Here is a 23,015-nt window from a genome sequence, read left to right on the forward strand (position 1 = left end):
GAGTCATAGATTGTTTTCGACAACCACACTCGACTGGTTCCCCGAATCGGTTTGTGCAACACTGCCCCTTTCCCTCAATCACGACACAACGGCACGTACCGCGGAAAGGGTTTCCCGATCTGCCAATCGGCCTATTATCGGCAGGATCGAGGAAGTCACCGATTCAGTGGGAAGGGAACCGGGTGAAAATGGGAAACTGTTGCCACCAATTCGGGTGATGACTCGAGTGCCCACGGACGACTGGAGAAAGTGTCAGCAGTGACTCAGAGCGGCCGGGCAGATAGTAGTGAGCCCCGGAGCAAGGTCGGGCAGGCCAGTATTCGGCGGGCAGGTCCAAGGTCACGTGACACACACTCGCGCACTGCGGACTCTGATTGCACTCATACATTACACCGTAATAGAGGCGGCACCAGCCCCCGCGCCTTGATGGACTAATACAGCATTGCGCCCGGCATTAGGCATAATGCCTCTCATGAGGTGCGAACTAGAGGTCAGATTATTTCCCAGGCACCTCTGGAGCTGGAGAAGTACCTGTGATAGACAGTTCAGCTGTAATTGCTTTTTTATGGACATCCGAATGGAAATTGGAATGGTTCTTTGATGTTACTGCTCTGAAGCAGAGACTAAAGCATCGTACATTTACTATTTCTACAACTAATTAGGAATGAAGTGATAACACTACATTTACTTACCTGTAACTTATCAAAATAAATTTTTTGCCTAGACATTTTTAATTGCATATCAAGAAATTTTGTTATTTGGAATGAACTGCAAATAGAAATTTTGTTAAAATTGTATAATTAAAAATTTAATTAATACTTAATTATACTAATAATTGTTATTATATTTTTATAGTTTAATTAATCATTTTTATATTATTTAATAATTATTTATTTCTTAATTAAATTAAATTATTATTTTAATACATTTTTAATTTAATTAATAATAAAATTCAATAATAGTTTGAATTATTACTATTATTTATTTAAATAATAATAATTTTAATAAATATGATATTTAATTAATAATAGAATAATATTTTAATAATAATTATTATTAATATTTTAATAACTTATGTATAGCAACATTATTAAAATAATTAATAATTATTTTTATTATGCTAGAAAGTATAAATGTTGTTAAGAATTGATTTCCAGAAAAGACCTGGTTTGAAACATTTATAAATTTAAATCTCTACGCATTTGAAGTTTAAAATTATTCTAAGACTGTTGAAAGACAATAGTCAGTTTGGCGGTGTTTTAATGTAACGTTTCAAGGTCATCAACATAACAAAGAGTACTTCTAACCTTATTAGGTCTTCCAGCGTTTTGTTTTCAGCGTTAATAAAACGTTAATAACTTCTCAGGTTGAATAAATCATTCACTATAATCAATTTATTATTTCATGTATTTTGGTTCTAATAGGGAGCGTTAAGATAACCTGTACAGTGTTACATTTTAATCTAATAAAAACCTAATACAAACACTATTTTTACCTGTATACAAACGTTTTTTTTATATTTGCAAAGTAAAATACTTAGTTTGAATACTTATTTTATTCATAGTAATAAAACAGATCTCCTTACCCCACCTGTGCGTCCTTCAAACAACGGGGTTCATCAACCTAAACCCGCCAAAATGCAGGTACAAGGTGCTATGTGTATGATTAAGGCTCGTTTCACAATAATAGGCTGCCAAATTAACCCAATTAGGCTCATTAATTGAGATAACTACAGTATTGTACATTAGAATGACTGAACCACCTGCAGTCGGACTGCTGCCTAGTCTCCAATGTCCGCAGTCGTTCTTCATGGCAGCTGAGTTATCAGCCATCTCCAAATTAGGTCTTAACAGTCCCGGACTTCTGTTGGCGTAACGCATTGTCTCGTAATTTTAATATTATGTTATTACGTAGTTCACGCGTTTCATTGTTGGTGTTAAAGTATCGCCCCGTATGTTAATTAGGAATTACCCCAGCAAAATCACTATCTAAAAGTGGAATCAACAATCTTTATCGCTTTCGCAAATGAGCGCCTTAATTCGAATAGCACTGTATCCCCTAATTTTCCATTCTTATATCGTTGCAAGAAAATAAGACTCATTTAAAACGAATTGCCTACGTTAATTTAGTTGTTGAACACGTAATAATATTAGTTCTTAATCACAACACAACATAGGAATTAGTAATATAAAATTAAGTGTAGCATTTTTAAGCATAGAACTGTTACGTATCATCGAATATTTTACCTTTGTGTTCAAATTAATTTTAAACAATCGTATACAATCTTTAATTATTGGTTGCAGAAAGCCAGGGAACCACAAAAATTAGGGTTTTCTGATTTGAAGTGATCTCATAATTTAAGTTAATTTTCCTCATTGAACACATAGCTTTATTAATAACCCAATAATCCTATCGTGTTTTTAAAGTATAGTTTAACTACAATGTTTATACGGTAAATTCGAAATAAAACACCCGGATTCATGCAAATAAAAATTATAATAGTGTTTCAAATTTGGACAATCCAAAGCATTTTTGTAACATGCATGGCCATATCTTGTCCACACATTCTTAATTAAGAAGTGTATATTCACAGCTGCTTACATAATAATAGTGATTTCCTGAAACATTCCCCAGGTCAAATTCTTATAACTCTAGGGGCGAAAGTGGCCCTAAATGCCTACTTCTCTGAAAGGGAATGTAAAGGAATCTATATCCGTACGAATCTATCTATTTATAGGCTGGTTTGCCGTATCATGTATTTCTACACAGATATGAACTAAACAATATTAAATCATATTAAAAAACAAGATCATAAGAGGTGGTGAAGTTATGACATTTACATCTTCCTAAATGCAGTTGAATTATTTGTATGATTATACTTTCAGTTTGCCCATTCTCCTAGCTAACGGTCGAATTCAACTTGAACGTGATATCTTTCATTGTATTAGTTACACAGAAGATAACTCGTTCAGTGCTTTAAATTGAGGAACAGTAAAAAGTGAGGGCTCGGATTGCTCTCTGTGGAGTGAAAAGTCAGATGGCATATATTTGAATGGTAAAAATGAAAGGACCTCAGGATACGACGTCAGTATGAATGATCTTTGGTAATGGTATAATGGATCTCCTGGGTAACTAATACAATCAAATTTAGTTTCTACATCATATCTAGATAATGCTCGAGATTAATAGTAGTTTTACAAACATTGATGCGGACAGATCAGTGAATGACTGGGTGGTACTAAAGAATATTTTAACACGAAGGTTGTAGATATTTGTGAAGTTCCCTTCGAAGTTGTCAACTCCCCAGAAGCCTCAACGCCGAGGCCGCCAGGAAGACAGCCGCGCTGCAGACTCTCTATAGATCAGTATTCAAAACGTACACAAAGTGGCAAGAGCAGCGGGTGGTCGTAGACCCGGCAGCTTCCTCCCTCACAATGCAGTTCGCAGAACCACCCCGGCCGGCACCCTGGCCCTCGGGGCCCACAAAAACTGCTTGAATACATTAACGCATTCCTAGTCTTTGCCAGTCCGTTGTTTAGGTGGGCAACGACGCACAGGTCTTTCGTGCGCGGTCCTTTCCTTATTTGGTGAGTCACTTTGATGTCGGTAAGCCCGATAAATCGCAGGATGTGGTTGACGTTCCGTCAAAACGGTTCTGTTAAACAATATTCAATTTGGACATTCCGACAAGTTTGATGATTCCGACATCTTACGACGACTTCAGTTCCACAGCGTTAAAGTCTCTTTCGTATTCAAGTGTTTTCACATTTTTGAAATTTTCTCATCTGATACGTAGCAATATTTTATTAGAATACTATATTTCATTAAAAACAATTGTTTCATCTGTAATAATAAGAAACAATGGTTACATAATTTATGTGGTTGTTAGAGAATAATTGTTAAAAGCCGTGTAAAACCAATAGTATCAATCAACCATCATGTTTATTGCAGATATGATTTACATGTAGAGTCATCACTTTAAAAGTTCAGAGCTTGCATTTTGTACATTCCCACCACATAAGGATCACACTGGAACATACAATTCAACAACATCCATGGAACTTTCATCCATTTGCCAATTTTCCACCTCCGAAGTCAATCTCCTGATTGGTCCAAAAACTCGGTAACATTAAAAATGCTTGTGGCAAACATCAAATCTCAAACTCTTTTACTTTTATTTTTGGTCGTATAATCGTGATTTTAAATATAAGGTCAGTACGCATCCAAACACGTTTTGATTTATCTTGTAAACGTAAAGATCTAAGAAAGATTTGTATGCACATAAATACCTTTAACATACATCTCTCATAGTTCCACGACCAAAAATAAAGTCATAATAATGCTTGTGACAGCATGTTCCTTATGGAACTAAAATCAAATTTTTCACCACGTTCAACATTAAATACTACTTTGTAATGTTTACATGTGTATTGTTCTAGGAAATTCTGTTTTGTCCTTCGTATATAATGCATAAAAAGGGTTCATGCCTGCAAAGTGCCCTCTATTGTTTTATCAAATTAACCAGCGAAAAAAGCGTTATCTCTCTCTGAAAAATTCCTGTTTTGCTGAATAATTACCTTGGTAATCGGTCTCGGCTACAATTAAGAAGTGAGAAGGGCAGGCAGGCGGGAACAATGGCGGCTGTTTGGAGACCCGACGATAGGTCACGGTAAGACCCGTGTAATTGCAACTCCTCGTTGTTAGCATTTCTAATTGTCAGTTTTCAATTAGCGAGCAGAGCGGCCGATACGGGTCGGGTCACGGCTAGATTAGCCTAATCTGGCCGGTTACCGGCTACCGGCTACCGGCTCACTCTACACTACTCACTATGGAAATTGGACGATCGTTCATCAGCCATGTAACTGACCGAGAACCTCAGATTATAACTTACCGCCACCAGTCACGTGACTGTAGCTGTTGTAGATCTCTGAAATTATGACTCGAAACTATTAGGTTGTTTGTTATTTGTCTCTAATATTTCCCAAACTTGAATTTCTTAGAGGGTGGTGAAAAAATGCTTTTTAAAGTGATATCAAATTTGTCAGATATACAGAGTATATAATAGCTCAATACCTCATTAACTGCGTTCTAAAATTCAAATAATGTGACAAACGCGTCAGTGATGACGTGGTACATCTTATTTACCTCAGATAAACCTTCACATTTAAGAGCAACAATGTATTTAGCTTTAATCAGTTTAAGATTGGATTATGGGTTCTTTTAAATTTGATAGTCACAGTACTTTGAGATACCAAAATAGTTTTTTTATTAGATCTTTCCACGTGGAATTCTAGGCATTGAAACGGAAAAGCGGCTGAAAATAACTGTGTGTTTTTTATATTTTCAAAATCTAATCAAACTCTATTTAAATTTCCATATCCTTAGGCAGGTAATATTTAATTTTTAAAACGTAATTTCCTTAAATAATGTTATTAATTTTGTTCTCTTGGGTCACATATTGCTACTTATTGGTTAATGCCCTGCAGAATGTTAATTGTTCTGGTTAACAAATTGTCCGGTGATCACTTTAAATACCTGTACTTCTCTCGGAACTGAACACAATTTCGATTTTCCCTGTATTTTGAGAAATTAGCATCTTTAATGTCTGTTACTATAAGGTTGTAACAAAAATCGATTACTTCATCATAATGATCTAGGACGGCAAATCCTTCGGTAAAACCATCATGATCTGTAAATCATTAAAATGTATTATTTTACATACCTCAAGAATCAAAGTAAACACAAAAACACACAATTCGTTAGTCGATACGATTTACAGATAGTCGGATATTCGGAATAATACATCCCTCGCACGAATTGCATTAGGGTACCGCGCCAAACTGATAGGTTTTATTGCAATATCTGTTTCATTCTTCTCGTGACTCCACGGCGGCGATGGTTAATTGTGTTTCGTGAAGAAGATTGTATGAGGAAATTATTGCTAAGTTAATAAAGCATTCACCTTGTGCTGCGTTCACGCTTAGCAGACTTTTAAAATTTACCGATTGTTTCTCTCGTACGCGATCGAGGCTAGGTCTGAAGCCTGGAGTCCGAAGATATTGGGAGGCTCCGATTTGCATCTAACGCGCTGTAAAATCGGCTCCTTTGAATATCCTAACTGCTTAAAGAGGTGGGACAAAAACGTAATGGTCGCCCGACATTGTTCAGCGGCACGTCCCGTCAGTCTCGGTCCGTCGCGCGGGTAGATCTCCTGGAGAGCGGCTCCTGTCCCTGCGACCGCGGTCATCCTCCGGGCGTCCAGTAGGAAGTGGTTCCGACAACAATAACTAGGATTCGCTGCAAAAACTGGACTGAGAAGTGCTAGAACTGGATGGATTGTGACCGTCCAATACAAGGGGGCAGATCCTTGAATACTTCCCAACTCGTGAATATAATCACAGCTGATAGTTAAGGAAGCGTTAATATTAACAGATGCCGAATATAAATGACGAATTATATGTACAGTGCAGATTTGAGTACAGGCCTGAAAAAAAAAACTGTCATTAAGAACTAGTAAATGTGAGATAGTACCAATTGAAGCTAGTTTAACGACTAAAGACAGAATGTTCCGTGTGGGTGACCATGATTTTGATTTGAGTGTGCATCAGTTAGTGATATACTCATTTATGATCTTATTAATAAAAGCATTACACGTTATTAAGAATACGACATATCCTTTTTATAACCATGACGTTATCTGTCTGAACGTATAGAAAGGTCCTAGAGACTTAAAATTTGGAACACATGTTCCTCTTAGTCCACGGAGGAATGTTCATTTTTGGATTGAAAGGTCATGGTGGCTGCAAAGATGCAATAAATAGAAATTTATTGTCTAGTTCGGTAGATTTTCGTTACGTCCTGTCGGACTTTCGTTGTTGGTTCCTTATTATTGAACTCGTGGCTATAATTGGACCACCCATATTGACTTTTTTGGGTTAATACAGCAGGATTGCCCTAAAGAGATTAATTCGTGAACTCCATGACTTTTGAACCATTGTTAATGCTTGTTGTCTTTCTCTCCTCTTTAGTGCTGATTTTGCTCTTCTTTTGTTGGATGTTATTCTGTAAATATTGAGTGCTTTTTGGATGCTAAAGTTATTATTACTATGTTTATTTACTGTTATTCATTGTTTTACTATTATTATCATGGAATTTTGTATTGTTATTTATACTTGAATGTTATTGTTATTATTACTAGTTATTTACAGTTCTTTTATTGTTTAATGCTGTTTATAGCCTACTTCACTTCACTACTTCACTATACAATATTGGTTTTGTTTTCAATATTGTTGATCTTACTGTTTGTGGTCGCTGTTGTCTATTCACTATTGTTGCGTGTCTATGTGACCTTTCTTCGTGATTATTTCTATTTACTGTCTACACATGTTAATAACTGTCTTGTATCTTCTTTTCTGCCATATTGGAATGAACTTACATTACAAAATTTGCGATTATTTTGTAATTAGTGGTGTACAGGTGGTACATAAATAAATTTTAAATCTTATAACTTTAAGAATGAATTCAATCAGTTAAATTTCACACTGAACACTTTACTTTTATTACATTATCAAATTAATTGTGGTAGACATTTTATTAATCTAAACCATTTCCTTAACTTCATTTGCAGGTCACCAGTCAATTTAATACGCGATGTGCTTCTTGTGCATTAAAAGAAAGCGTCTCGCGATAAAGATGCGTTATTTATCTATTCAAGCTGGCTTAGATAGAACCTCACACACCATTCAAGGGTGGATGTTTGATGATTACAAGCAAAGACATTATAATTGTAGGTGACTTTTGTAGTAATTTGCTGTAAAAGAAAAGAATCGCTATACACTGAAACTATGATTTCTGATCTATAATTGTGAATAATTGCTCGCACTAATATTTTATTGGACTTCAGGAGAACCGAACTCCCGGCTACGGGGCAAACTGGGATTCGGCGCCAAGAAGCTCGTGACTTAAAACATTTGCAGCTCCTATTTAAATAAATTTCCATTCCAGAATCGATGGGGTTCCGAGCATTCCATGCATAATCTTATAATTCCTCAGTTCTGGATATAATTGAAACAGCGTTCGCGTGATTCGGATTCAATCCGGTGACTCCCCGCGGGCTCTTCGTCACTTGGTTAGCATACGTTGTCGGCGGGGGGAGGGGAGGGGCTCACTGCTACATAATTACCACAATTAATGCGCTAGCAGATTTATGCCTTCTATTATCCGGCGGCTTATGGGGTCGAGATCCAGTTCTCCTCACGTGATTTGTACGCTCGCATCGTCCTCTCGTAGTCGCCGGTCGCTCGCTGCGCTCTCTTTACAGATGCGCTGGCTTCCAATACTATGTGGATAGATTGTAGCTACAGATTTGTAGAAGAAAATCACATTAAGGGGATCATTACACTTAATGAAAACTTATTATAAACAGAAATGTGATAAACCCAGGAGTTCCTTATTAGTCGTTGAATCCTTATTGCTCGTTTCATTAAATACCCAATGACTAAAATAAAATGATGTAGGTTTAAACTAATAATAGGCTGTCATTTTAGATATTCACAGTATATAGACCTACAGTCTTCACTGCGTTTTATCGTATAATATAGAATTCGAAATAGAAATTTCAAAGTTTACGAAAATAAAATTATGATGTCAAGGAAATTGTTTAGTATATTTTTTTCATAATTTCGGTTCATACGATAAGTTAATCAATAAATACAATTTATGTAAATCCAAAAACAAATACTCCAATAGTATACTTTTTATTTCTGTGAGACCTTTCGTGCTCAAGAAACACATAATCAGACTTTGATAACAATTATATTATTGGAGGGTTTGTTTTTAAATTTATAAATAATTCCAATAAGAAAATACCTTCTAGAATGTAAATACAATATAGTTGTAACAATATTCTTTCCTATTCCCTAATAGTATATATTACATTTAAGGGATATGCAAAAAAGAAAACGTAAACATGGCGTTTTTACTGTGGATCGATACATAATTTTTTATTCTTATATTATTATAATAATATACAATAATACGTATTACATATTGTAAATTGATTACATATAAAATTAAATATAAAATTTAGCCACCAAGGTAGTTAAAAACATATGACAATTTGGTTTCAATTATTTATTTACTACATTTACCTTAACCTACAAGTACCTGAAGATGAATTCGTCGAATTCGAAATGTACATTGTACACAATAAAACCGATCAAAAAGTGTTCAAATGTGTATTATTGTATTTTATATATGTAACACCTTTCGAGGCTACATCTCTAATATTATTATTACCATCCGCTGTCATGACAATACGCAAGTGACATTTCTGCCACTTTCATTAGCGATTCAAATCAACACGGCTCTGGCAAATAAATAAAGGCCTTATCAGGAGCTCGGACAAAGGCACAATAACACCCTCGGTGTGATAAGATATAAAGCCAACACACGGTCCACGGCTACGGAAATTGAAAGGTTTGGGAGGGTTTTGTGAATTAATCTGCAAAGACTCTCCAATTTCTAACAAAAAGAGGGCTGAATGGCGGCCGATAACAGGTCGAAATTCGATTTCGAGTTGAGAGTCCGCTTTGTGCGTCCACTTTCATTAGTATGATAATGTTAGGGCGGCCTTTGGGGGTGGGGGAGGTGGTTGGGGGGTGCGGGGCGGTCCAGTATCTCGGATATTGCCTCCCCCGGCGCTGTATGCAAACCCCTTGGATAAACAACTTATATTCTTTAGTATCTGATTCGTAACATTTATGTCATGGGCGGTTTTCATTTTTAAGGGCGCGAACTCACGTCTTGTACTTAAGGTATTGGATTTTCAAAAGTGTGCATTTGGAATTAGTAAAGCACGAATAAAATCCTTTCCGAAATTAAAATTTCGTCATATTATGCATTTTTAGGTCTACTAGTCTAAACGTAGATATTTGCTTTGTAAGGTATTGGATTTTTAAAACTGTGCGTTTCTCTGGCATTTCTAAAACACGAATGAAATCCTTTCCGAAATTAAAATTTCGTTATAAATTTTTAGGTCCACATGTCTAAACGTAGATATTTGCTTTCTAAGGTATTGGATTTTCAAAACTGTGCGTTTCTCTGGATTTTGTAAAGCACGAATAAAATCCTTAGCGAAATTAAAATTTCGTTACATTATGCACTTTAGGTTCACATGTCTTAAACATAGATATTTTTCCTTTCGGACATAACAGCGATTGGAAAATTGTTTAGACAAAAGCACGATAAAGGTACAGACCGATGTCTTCCTTCTTGTTCAAAAAACAAAACGTGGCGATCTGATAACATTTCAAACTCTCGCGGAATTAAATTAAACAATGGCTGCGAACTTAGCGCAAGCAACGCGTAACGACTCCACAGCACTAGGCTATAAAACCACAGTTACTCTCCGCGCAGATTCTGAATCTGCAACAAAAAACAGGACACATAAATAAAAACTCTTCACTACTAATAAAGGAGACATAAAATGAATAGTGGCGGTATTCTGGTAGCATCTGATAAGCTAAGTGAGGCTATGCTAGAGAGAGTCGACAATTAAATGCAAATTTTCCTCTAGTGTATTTTCCGCTTTTCCAGCTCGCACCTGGCGCATGCGCAACTTCTAGTTTCTGCTGAATCATCGTCTACTCGCAAGATCGCATAACGAGCTTCTCAGTTGTTGCAAGTTCATCAAACGGTCCCTGAGTTAAATATCGTTAATGAGTTAAAGTGAAATTTTTTTGCAGATCGAATTTGGCTAAGAATCACAACTATACCAATAATATTGTCGTTTATTGTGAAAATATACAAATTGTATTAAAATCGTCTTAAATCTAACCTAACCATTCTTGCTGACAATGATCCACTCAAACGTACATGACATCATTCAAACTTCTCTCTTACAGTTTACAGGTCCGGCAATACGATTCTGTGAATTTTTGTGCTCTTAATCGTCTCAGTAATTCATCATAAACTCGTTAACAGAGTAAAATGCCTTTGGCACCAAAATAGTTTTCAAGTGAGCTTTTATTTTGTTTTCATTTTTTTGTTTCATACCTTTAGGGAGACTGTTGATTAGTCTGACACCAACTCGAGAAGGCAAATTTATGAATTCATTTCCTTCTTAAATATTTATTTAAAATTACATTGGTAAAATGATATACAAAGTTAGTATATTATTTCATTTGAACAGCTCCGAAAGCAAATATAACAGTATCAAAAATAGTAATACATCTCTCTAGACCTTGAAAAAAGAACAAAGCAGCTTTTTTTCACATTTTGCGCTTACTAATATACTGTAACTGTAGATCAAGCTGTATATCAATGTTATTTTTGAATGCTGCATGGACATTGATAATAAACCTCCCAATAGAGTAGTTGTACTGTACATCAATTTAAGCTTTAGAAGCCAGTTAATGTCCAAACAACATATCTATTGTTTAATTTTCAATTACGTAGTTAGGACTAATTAATTGGTTAGCATATCCGCTAGCATTACTCGCTTGTCAAATCATCTATGCACAATGTTACCTGCTTTTTACTTGAAATATGGTTTGTCGTTGAAAAATTAGGTAACAAAAATTGATTTGATGTAATATAGGCAGGTTAAAATGGGTTTTGTGTTATGTATATAGGATTTTGTACAATAAATAATTTTTAGTTCTTTATATGTCGGACTTGAACGGTTCAAGATTTCAGGCAAATTGAAACTCTTTGCTGGGCAATACCGCATTCTTCTTTGTCAAGCCGCAATCCGGAAGACACCATATATATGGTTATGATGCTGGGACAAACACTTTTGTTCCCATGTCAGCCGGCACGAGCGGAACAGCGGAATGGACCGATGTACATCTGGTCCGTAAGTAATTGCCGGGACGATGAAAGGCAAAATTTTAGCAGTTATGATATCCGCCGGAAACCCTTTGCTTGTGTAATATTAGCCAACATTCCGCCCCTCCGAGGGTTAAACTGGAGGGGTGGAGGGGGTCGAGGAGGGGGCAATCTTTTCATTTGCCAATCATAGGCGCTCCCGACCCAGCGGCTGTGTGCTGCAAATATTGAAACTCGCCGACTTTGATTTAATAAAGTAGCGCCTGTGCTGCGCGCCGGATGTTGACGTCGCCATCTTGAAACGGTAACATGATTGTAGGCCAGTGGAGCTTGCCCGTGCAGAGACACTTCTACGGGGATGATTTCATCAACAGTGTTTACACCCGAGCCGTAGGCGGTGAGTTACCAACATTTTTTATATTTTTATATTTATAAAAAAATTCCAATATATTTTTTACAAATTTCAGTAGTTTCCATAACATTCCTTGTCAACTTGTTTGATGTTTGAGGAAGTTAATTAATTTTAATGTCAATGTTCTAAATTGTACTAAATTTATATTTTATATAGTTATTCATAACAAATTTCTAAAATATTTATTACATCAACTGTATGTATGTTTGCGTTAATGAGGGAGTCCCTCAATGTAGCAAATTCCCATTTAGGATGACAACAACTTTTGTCATTTTTTCGGGTACAGTTGGTATAATAAATAGAATAATTAATTAATTGTAATGTCAATGTTCTAGATTGTATTACATTTATATTTTATATAGTTATTTATAAAACATGTCTAAAATATTTCTTACGTCAACGGTATGCTTGCATTAATGACGGAGTCCCTCAATTATTAGGGAATTCCCGACTAGGATGACGACAACTTTTGTCATTTTTTCTGGTACTGTTAGTATAACAGATAAGAGAATTAATTAATTCCATGGCAACGTTCTAGATAGTATAACATGTTTACTTTCACATTTAGTCCTTTATTTATTTTTAATTTAGAATAACTGTTTATTCAAAATTCAGTTTATTTACAAGGAACAGTACTTAGTCATTGTACGTTACTTTAACAGCTTACTTAATTTACTTTTTGTAATAATGTTGTGTTTTTGCTAGTTTCATTGTTGGACATCTTGAACGCAAAGCGTAATTTATAATTACTAGTAAATTTTCAAAATGTAAACAAAAATGATGTATAATTGTTGGAACATTTGATGACCCTATACTGTTTTATCATACTTTTTAATATTATCTAAGTAAGTAAGATAATATATGTGGTGAAGTTCTTACTAGTTTAATAATCTAACTGATAGTAAATCCCTTGACTCCGAAGTCTAGTAACGATCACGTAGCCCTTGACTTGGAAACAATAACCCCGTGTTTTCTCAATTTTCCGATGGCGATTTTCCACGGCCTGGTTATGTGAGCAGTTTCCAGGCGACTGGACTGTTTGTGGAGCATTCCAGACTCCGGTCGTTCTCCTGTCTGCAATATGTCGGTAGTGGGGGTGGAGGGTGGAATCATCCCTTTGTAGAACAGGCCTGGGGCCCTTCCGCCCTGGACCTGCATGGCACCTTCATCATCCACCATTATCTGTTCAGATGTCCAGTGTTTACCTCAAGTTCACTCAAATAGTTTGCTCGAATAGTTAATTACTTTAACTCGTCTTCTAACCCAGATGTACTTCTACTTGGCAATCGAGGACTCTGGTTCCCTCGAAATCTCAATATGCAACCTTTTCATCCTCATAAAAGAGGGGAATTTTATTTTTTTTAATAGCATACGCACCTCACCCGGTACGCACTTGAAAGTTTGCTAGAGACGTTGCAGACACTGCTATTGTTGATATTGTAATAAAAACATATTAACCGTTTTTCAACTAAACTTTTACAAAGGTTGTATCTAGTGAACGTTTTGGAAATTAGCAATAACGGTTTAAATAAATCAGGCGTAAAAACTGTGAAAGTTGCGCATGAGATATGCACCCATACGTATTTTATGATAATTAATATTTTACTAGCATTAATTTTACTCCTATAGTACAACTGTAAGAAAAACGTGTTAGTCACGAATTCGCTTTTTAAACCATTAAGATATGTTTATTGACAACCAAGTACAATAGTGGACAGAATATAGCGGCTATATAACTTTCAAAAGCATAATGTGGTTTAATGTTTATTCTTGTTAGTAATCGACGCCCATGACTCCAAATAGATCGTGATTAAGAAATTAATTAATTATGAGGGAAATATGATGGTATGCACGACCATATTGGGTTATACTGAGTAACAGCCTAGATTACAAAAGACTGAACTGTGTATATTTTACACAAATTATTTATTAAACTCGATGGGACAACTGTGGTAAACCGCACTTCGAAGTACTGTAAGTCCGAAATAAACTTGGACAGCTGTAGAATAATTAGTGGCAGTGAAAGGAGGGGTTTCCTAGAAGCCAGCTGAGACCGTAGCGAGGCACAGCTGACCCAACAATAGTAACACCCGCACTGCGCGCCTTTCTGTCCGGATTATATGCTTATTAGAGACCTCGCGCTCGCTGCCCCGCTCAGGTTCAGTAGCGTCCGCCGCTCCTTCGGATGTGCTAAAAATAGATTTATAATGTGAAATAATCATTTTAATACTTAACATACAGAGAAAACTGTAATCAAACTGTTGGAGTTGCGAATTAGCTGTAATAAAACTATACCAACTCCCTGGAGTTGAATTAGCTGTAATAAAACTGTGCAAACTACATGGAGTTGTGAATTAGCTGTAATCAAACTGTACTAACTCCTTGGAGTTGTGAATTAGCTGTAATCTAACTGTACTAACTCCTTGGAGATGTGAATTACTTGTACTCAAACTGTGCAACTCCTTGGAGTTGTGAATTGGGAAGTTTTCTTTTCACTGAGCAGAAATCTGCTGCGTAATAACAACAGTATTATATAGTGACCCGCTATTGTTTGAAAAGGGTATTATTTTGTATATAAATTAATCTTCGACAGAAGAAGAACCTAATTTTTTAAAGTTCATGTCCACAGAACGTTAAGGTTTATCTCATTCGTAGTCCATGTTCTAATTTGATCTTGTCAGCGCTCCCGTGATTAGAACACGTGTGTTAACACGAAAATGTGCAAATTAGAAAGATTTACGGGGCCGCAAAGCTACATACCTCCTCGACCGTAATCCATTTTTCAATTTATAATTCATCAGCAGAACAAATAATGTTAATGTATTCTCTAGCGGTCTTCCCTCAAACGACTGTTCGCATCATCTTATATCAGCAATTTGCCAGGTTTAGTGATAAGCCGCTGAGTTATCTAGCGCATTTATGACGGTATTCTTATTATTCATCAGAGTTTTTCTCTGTCCGCTTTAGGAGACGTATACGGTGTAATCTCGATGGCGTGATTCCGATTTCACCAATTTCTCCGGTTGGTATTCCCGCGTTGTCCGAGCGGCCGGACTGCCGCTGCGGTCGAGCGGGATGCGGACAAGGCAGACGAATTACATATTATACTAAATGAATAATCTCCAATTGTGGCGGTGTCGCGCGCACAAAAGACGGCCGCCGCGCCGCGCCTCTCTTGACGGAATGCCCGAGTTTTTTCACCGCCAAATGGCATGCAGCAACGTCCTCATTATGGGAAACGGTTTTTGTCCGCAACCGGAATAAACGATTTTCCCTAGTGTCCGCCATCTTGAATCGATTACTTGTCACAATTTGCAAATTTCATATTTCCTCGGACAAAGGTCCCCGAGAGATGTAGACAATTATTGTCGGGACGCAGGCGGCGGCACTCGGAGGAGTCCGGCGGCCATTTTGTAGTATCGGCGGTTTTTGCCGGGAAGACGAGTTACCGACATCGACTGTGGGAACGCTGCGGACTGCATAATCCCGCTTAATATTCCGTTCTTCCCTAGTTTTAAAAAACCGTCGGAGGGCCTTTTTACCGTTCAACGGATTTTTTAATGGTGAGAAGTTCCGCGGATTGGGAAACGCGAGTTTTTTACGCCAAAAGAGGGTCGTCCAAAGCGATAGCGCTCCCCCTCTGCAAGAAGAATAGCGCAGTTTTCGGGTTAAAAAGGTGCTTTTTACTTCCAGCAAAGAGATCGGCCGGTTCTATAGAGGAGCGCGTTTTTTAGCACAAAAAGACGGTCCGCGGCGCGGCGGGGGGAGCGGAAAGTAGGTTACATTAGGGGCAGAAACGAGGTTTTTGATCAAAAAATGCACTTGTAGAATCCAACCCTCGCTCCACACCCGTGGGAAGTCGCACTTGTTCGCTGTTTTACGGAAACTTTTTACCCCCGGTTCCCACGTCGTCGTTCTCGACCCTCGATTATTCATTTATTCACAACCCCTGGTTTTTTGGCAATAATTCCAATCAACGCTCTTTGTGGAATCGTAGTAGGTCACCGGTTGCAGCTGCAACAACAATTTACATCATAATACTGAACTTACCATATGGGTAATATTAATATTACCATACGTCTAGTTTCCATGGAGACGTCCTATAGTACCGGATATCAAGCTTTCGTAATTTAATTTTTGTATGAATTTAAATCCGGCGAAGCTAGTTTAATTAATCAGCCATATATTAATTAATTAATATTATAACTAATAACGTTTATTTATTATTTTATTTTAAATTGTCAGTGTAGTTGTCGATGGTCGATTTCGAAATTGCAACTGCCTTACCTTGGGTCTAAGGCAATAATATATGCACTAATATATGTTTAGCAAAGACACCGTTGTGACACCTCTTTGTTTTTTTACAACAGTATCATCTTTACACTTGTGTTTCAAACTTTCGTAGCTTTCTTGCGTAGTGAAATTAAATATTATGTCAAACGTCTTTCCCTTTTCTTACAAACACTAAGTAAAGTAAAAAAGCATTTTGTATAATTGTAAACGGATTTTTATTTTATTTTTGAAAAATACGTTACAAGAAGAGTTGGGGACTTGTGCGGCCCAAGAAAAGAATAGCAGCCAGGTGACAAATATTTGGGGTTTTTTCTCCAAATCACGTAACGGAAGTATAACCGCCATTTTGTCCCCTCCATGTTCGCGAAGTACGCGCCGTGGCGGCCAGGTGGTGGCGCGTGCAGAAGGGGTTGAGGGTTGACATGCCGCGATTGGTGGCATGGCACGGGGTTGCAATCGAAAACAAACTCTGTGCACAACAAAGCGCAACCCCTGCTCGTGCGACGCAACCCTCCGACTGCATGATGTATGGATAATCCTTCTAACGTCCATTGCATTCTAACGTCATCTGTTGCAACTGTGTTCACTACAACCGTTACATTTGAGACATTCTAACGATGACTAAGAATTTAACTGTGAAACTTTCCAGCATGAAGGGTCGATTCAATGTGAATGTAAAATTTTAGCTCCAGTTCACTTTCCTCTTAGTGCAGCGTCTGGAATCTGTCAAAGACTTGACTCCTGGAATCATGAGTCACGCTCGTCTGAAGAGATCCTAAAAAAAGATTGGCGACGAAGATCTCTTGTTTCGACATCAGATACGCCTAGACTAAAAAATATAAAACAAAGTGTAAACTAGGTGAAGAAGTAGTCTCATTATCTCATCAGATGTATAAATGCAAACTATGTGAATTGAGCTTCTTCGTTGGCGACTTATGTTTGGATCTCTTCAGAAGAACATGAATCCAGATTCCAGTAGTCAAGTCTGGACTTGATGCAATTGGGAAGAACTCTTTATATAGTTTCGACATACATACAAATTTTTACATCAGAGACTACAAAATATACAAATATAGTATAATCTAAGTGAAGAGGCATTATTATTGTCTCATCAAGTTCACAATTGAATGCACTATGATGTTTCTGACACGATTCCAAAGCACGGTGGGACAACCGAGATTTCTACTCATAATGCAGCTATGGTGGAAAGTGTTGATTATATGTGAATGTTGAGTTTAGCTTCTTTTCGCCTACCTCTTGTGGTCGAGTATGACTCCAGATTACAGGAGTCAAGTCTGAGTCAAGCGTCAGACTCCGTTTAACCATGGGGTACTTGAAATATTTGGTACAACTTCATCGTTTTTAATCTCAAGTTTTATTTGTATTACTTCTTAATTTTATTCGTTCAAACAGTTTAACAATTCAAAAAAATTATTTTGTAAAGCAATTTAAAAAGTCATATCAAGAAGAAATCTTTTCGGAGTACAGCCAGTAAGGTTTATATACAAAGTACGCGTAGAAAAGAACTCTTCTCTTTGCAAAAGAATGTATGTGTCTTCTAGCTCCATCCAAAACCTCAAGATGAAAAGAAAGCCGTTAGACTTTTCTATTTTAGTATCAAACTTGTATAGCACAGGCCTGTAAGGTTCCTCCTCCATTTTTGTCACTCACCGCACATACTAGACAATTTTCCTTGGTTATACAATTAGATCGTAGTAAGTATGTTTGAAAAATAAATACATTATTACTTTGTTCGCTTTTTTAAACAGATATGTAGGCTGCTGTATATGAGAAAATATTAGATTCAAATACCCGTTATCGTTATAACTTAGGATTAGTGTTATAGTTCAGTTGTAAATACTAGGGATGACATTTAATATTTTAAGCTATAAACGTGGTATGAAACACATTAGACATTCATTGTTAACAGTCCGTAAGTGTGTGGCCAAAATAAGAAAAAAATAACCACATTTTGATACCAGAAACAAACAGGAATATTAATTTAATACATTATTATATGTGTAATAAATGACTACTTACCGAACGTAAAAAAGCATCCTAAACGTTATAATTTTGTTTTTTTGGAATCCTTGTACTGAAAACAATAATAGTTGTAGAAAATAAAAAAAATGATTCCATACTGAAAGATCTCTTACGTTAAACCCTTTTTACTCGCTGTGACCATTTTTGAGCATAGAAGCTTTTCCCAAATTTTTCATGGAGGATTACTTGTATTCAGTTCAAACTTCATAAATATTTTTAGACCCCGATCCCTTTAGACGTAAAATTAGCTGTGCCGCGTGCCATATGGGCTCTCTGTGTCGAATTACAACACCAGGTCATACATTATGCAGTAACTGTATTATTACAACCCTTTTTCATAATGGCAGTATACGCCGTCCTGAGGGCGGGGCGGAGGCGTCACAGTCTGACGCTTGCTCTGATTCTTGTAATGGATTTTTTATCGGCGCAAAAAATCACGCAATCCGATATCGGCTGTTTTATTCACATTGGATTTGTCACCTCCTCCGGCGGGACTGTCACTGCGAGGGTGGCGGTCACAGGCGGGGGAGGATTTGTTCTTGCTTGCCCAATTCCGAACAGTTAAAGAAAATCATGGTCTGGAGATTGGTACTACTCTAATCAACACTGTAATGAGAAGCGGTTTGAAATGAAAACTTAATGACTGTTAAATATTATTAAATGTTAATAAAAACAATACTTTTCCAAATTGTTTATTTTTTGAACGAGGCCTTTCGAAACCAATGGCGACTCCACAAATAAATATTTACTTAACTTTTGGTACAATTAATACTAAAATAACATATGGTGTAAATAATCAAATACAGAAATTATGGAAATATTTCAGCCATTATGAAAAATTAGATATGACTACAATTGAATTATTGAATAAACTGAGAAGAGAGAATACTGGAATTTTTAATAGGTCCTTCTTCATTGTTCATGAGTTTTCTTTATGTGTAGTGTTTCCCGAGCATTTAAGAATATTTGTTACAAAATTAATAAAACAATTAACTAAACCATGTTTGACATGTTTCTATATCTTGGAAACAGCCTTATTTTGTTTGTCTAAATGTGCCTTAAAAAGAGGACGAGACATAGCCTACATGAATATGAGAGGCAGAGATAACTACCGTTCGGGAATGCAAAGAACGGAGGTTTAAGTACATTTGCTTTCAAAAAAAGTTGTTAATTTTATAAACAGATTGCCAAACTCAATTGCAAATTCCTTAACGCCCAAGGTATTACACTCGCACCAAACTACAAACTGGTGAGTTTCTGGCGATGAAGAAACTGACTCTAGCGCTGGAATTGAGTATTATAGGTTTGAATGTGATCTTGGTGTGATATGGTTAAAAAATTTAGATTTAACAATTGAAGTTTGCTATGCAATTTATTTTGTTGACTGCAAGTAATCGATTTGATTTGAAACCTTCTGTAGGGGTCCACCATTCTCTTCATTGCGAAATGGTCTGCTGGAAATTTCGCACACGCTGGAGGAAGGCCCAGCCAGCAGTATCCTGCCGACGAAACCACTGTGGGTTCAATTCGGCCCGGAAACTAGGCCTCATAAACCTTAATTGACAATAAAGGATTCTTTTATCTGCGGCGCAAATAGAATAGTTAGCGTCCGCAACTTTCTATCAGGGAGCGTAGCGGAGTGGTCTGCCGCAATTAGCGACTTTATCACCCTATATAAGTCATGAATACATATAACAAGAATGTTTTATGTATTCGTTGAAACTGTTAGGCGACTCTCAATCCGCCGCAACTAGGTGTAAAACAGCAAATGGGCAGTCACCGGCCGTTTCTTTTGTTACTATCGCCATTGTCACCACGTAACACAACCCCTTTGTTCTGTGTGTGGATTTATTGGACGGTAATTAGGATTTAAATGGCCTGTTATTGTTTCGTCAGGTGTAAAGAAAGTTTTGTTCTTTCGTCCACAATATTTGTGTTTATTGCCTCGCGAAACTGCCCGTCCCGCTCGCTCTCTGCTAGCACATACTTGTGTGTCAGTAACGGGTGGTGGATAGTGTGCTGTGTCATTATGTGTTGTTGGGTTCTGAGCTGTTGTCAGTTCATTGCTCGACAAACTGGGACTTGACCTTTCCATCCGTGTTGTTTTTGACAACTCCGCGAAATGCGCGAAAGTGTATGTTTGGTCATGAACACATTTGTAATCGACAACTAATTGTGTTCCTTGTATTAGAAAAAGAATTGAATTTTTGTAGAAAAGGGTTGAAAATTTGGAACAAATGATAGATGTATATAGTTGTTAGTACACCTACATAAGTGTGATATGTGGTGTACCAAGCTATGATACAATACATTGTATTGCCTTATCTGCCTAGATTAATATAAATTTATAGACGTTTATACTAGTGCAGTGTTCAATACTCGAATAATAGTTCACAAAATATACTTAAATATCCTGCATTCTCACACCCCTACTTCAGTTCCAAACAAATGTTACGAAACATCCAAGTTCTAATGGATTGTATCTCAAAACGTTTGAATTTAGTTGTAGAATTATTCTTGAGCACACCAAGGACGTCATATATACAGCCTGAATATATGTGCTACGTGTGTCATATATAGCAATTATGATATTCAGACATGCTTGATAATTATATCTAACTAATTTCTAGTTTTCTATTTAGCTAAATCTCGTTTGACCCTTTTAGACAGAATCATCGCAAATAATGAGATCAGTAAATTTATTCCAAGTAATATATTTCAATAATTTTAGTTATTCCCTATCGTAGCGCTCTCTTTCCACCGTTTTTTGGAAAGATTTCCACACGACTTATTTACATCCCTTTTTCCCTTAGGCATTCAATGACGGTTTAAAATCCTCCATTACATCCAACACGCCCTCTGAGGCGGAAGGCGAATGAAATGCAAATGTCCCATTCAACCCTTCCGTATGCAAACAGGATTGGGCGACAGCCGCAGCACCAATAGGAGGTTTTTTAGGGTTAGGGTTGCGACGGAGGGCGCGGGCTGTACGTTAGCGAGGCAGTTGCTGGTCCACGGTGCGCTCGCTGTTTGCTTGAGTACGGCGGGTTGCGCGAGCAGGTGACCCCCTCCCCCCTCCTTCCTCACCCTTTGTGTTACACTCTTCCTTTGATATAAATGAAGAAGGAGGTTCACAATGGGACCCGAGCTCGCTACATTAACAATTCTTTTATGAGCGCGTGGGGTTGCTATTGAAATGTAAGCCGCGAACGTCCCAGCTCGTGCCTGCAAGCGTGCAGGGCTGCAAGCCTGCAAGCAAGGGTTGGATATGTGAGCGTGTCTTGCGCATGCGCCGGTCTTTACCCCTTTCAACACTGATTGGACATACCTTCATGTACCTTGTTCATTATGACGCCCAAGGTTATTTAGACTAAACCGTTCTCTTCTTAAAAAAATTGTACTATTATTTTAAATACTTTTCTCGGTGATGCACTGTTCAACACTAGAAATTTGTATGCCATGAGTGATAATTTAGTGATGGATTAGATTATATTGTAAAATGACATTTATTTGGTACGACTTATCAATACTATTCAGCTAAGTTACGATTTCAACAAAAACACTGTTGTACATCAGATACTTGTAGGTAATGAATGATAATTTAGTGATAGATTAGATTAGGTAATAAAATGAAGTTTAATTGTTATGACTTACCAGTATTTTTCAGGTAAGCTCCGATTTCATCAAAATTGCACATTTAACTGCACAAAGTTTCGCGAAGCGGCTCCGGTGATATTGACCGTAATTGTAAAAAGAGTACCTTCTGATATTACTGTTGAATTATTTATTATTTTAACTGAGTTTGTTGCGTATTTTAGTAGACTCTACTTATACGAACCTCCAAAATGAGATATTTGTTTATCCAGAAAAAAGAGGACATTCGTTATCATAAAGTTAACATAGGAAAACTAAAACACTAACATCTAATAAAAACTATTTTAAATTATCTTATGGAAAGAAAGCAAATCATTGAGTTAGTCACTTAAATACACATAACATTTGTTATTTTTTATATCAACAGTAATTTACTAGTTTCAAGATGATAGACTTAACCTAAACTGATCTTTCTCCTTTTTTTTAAACCCGTGTTTACAAATGAGTCCTGAAGTAAAAAGTACCCGTGTGAAGAAGAATAGATAGGAGGACAAAAGGACGGTCCACAATTCTGGGCCGCGCGAATCCAATTGTGCTTCAAAGGTTTTCTTTGGTGATTTAACTTGATTTTGTTTGCCATCCTGATTTCGTTCTATTCAAAGTGTGCGTTCTCAATAAGGAAATAGCGGAGAGACAACCGCCATCTTGTCATTCGGCGAATGTTTTTGGCAGATTAAAAGAGTCTCCCTACTCCATTATTCAAGCGAGCACTACTCCCCCCTCATCCTTTTTAGCTTCAAAAACATTCTTTCACTCAAAGGCTGATTCAAGTTGTGTTCAGTTG

The 23,015-nt window shown here is 36.9% G+C and overlaps 1 protein-coding gene across 1 annotated transcript in view; it reads left to right on the forward strand.

Annotated features, from left to right (window-relative positions):
- LOC124358092 overlaps positions 1–23,015 on the forward strand; it is a 119,579-nt gene that overhangs the window by 37,262 nt on the left and 59,302 nt on the right. The window contains exon 4 of the mRNA XM_046810386.1: positions 12,149–12,226. Coding sequence (XP_046666342.1) covers positions 12,149–12,226 — 78 coding nt within the window. The remainder of the gene's footprint in view (positions 1–12,148; positions 12,227–23,015) is intronic.

The sequence above is a fragment of the Homalodisca vitripennis genome, chromosome 3 (genome assembly GCF_021130785.1).
Source record: "Homalodisca vitripennis isolate AUS2020 chromosome 3, UT_GWSS_2.1, whole genome shotgun sequence".
NCBI lineage: Eukaryota > Metazoa > Arthropoda > Insecta > Hemiptera > Cicadellidae > Homalodisca > Homalodisca vitripennis.